This window comes from Buceros rhinoceros, unplaced genomic scaffold (assembly GCF_000710305.1).
Source record: "Buceros rhinoceros silvestris isolate BGI_N320 unplaced genomic scaffold, ASM71030v1 scaffold24669, whole genome shotgun sequence".
Lineage (NCBI taxonomy): Eukaryota > Metazoa > Chordata > Aves > Bucerotiformes > Bucerotidae > Buceros > Buceros rhinoceros.
The window spans coordinates 468-839 of record NW_010433613.1 but is presented as its reverse complement, the minus strand read 5'-3'; the positions used below and the strand labels follow the sequence as shown (position 1 = coordinate 839).

Below are 372 nucleotides of genomic sequence, written 5' to 3'. Positions count from 1 at the left end.
TGAAGGAGCTGCCGGCATCTCCCCCGGCTGACGCCTAACTAGGGCAGCACAGCCAGCCCACGGCACTCCCATCCTCGCAGCCACCAGAGCCCGTCTGCAGCCAGCTCTGGCACGGGTGGCCCTGGGGATGTCCCGGTCTCGGGTTGTCCTTGCTGGGGGGCTCCGTGCCCTCCCTGCCTCTGTAGGGGCTTCAGCAGCCAGCACTGGGCTGCCGCAACCTCAGGGAGAGGCCGTCTTGTGCTGTGCAGGGGCCACCCAGGACATGGGGAAGATGCTGGGGGGTGAGGAGGAGAAAGACCCCGACGCGCAGAAGAAGGAGGAGGAGAGGCAGGAGGGCCTGCGCCCGCAGGAGGAGGAGCGGGAAGGCAAGCA

The 372-nt window shown here is 68.3% G+C and overlaps 1 protein-coding gene across 1 annotated transcript in view; it reads left to right on the top strand.

The window, feature by feature from the left end:
• CPLX2 (complexin 2) overlaps positions 1-372 on the top strand; it is a gene marked incomplete at its 3' end in the record, with an annotated part of 1,262 nt that overhangs the window by 427 nt on the left and 463 nt on the right. The window contains 1 exon segment of the mRNA XM_010144180.1: positions 249-357. Within this exon segment, the coding sequence (XP_010142482.1) occupies positions 249-357 (109 nt within the window).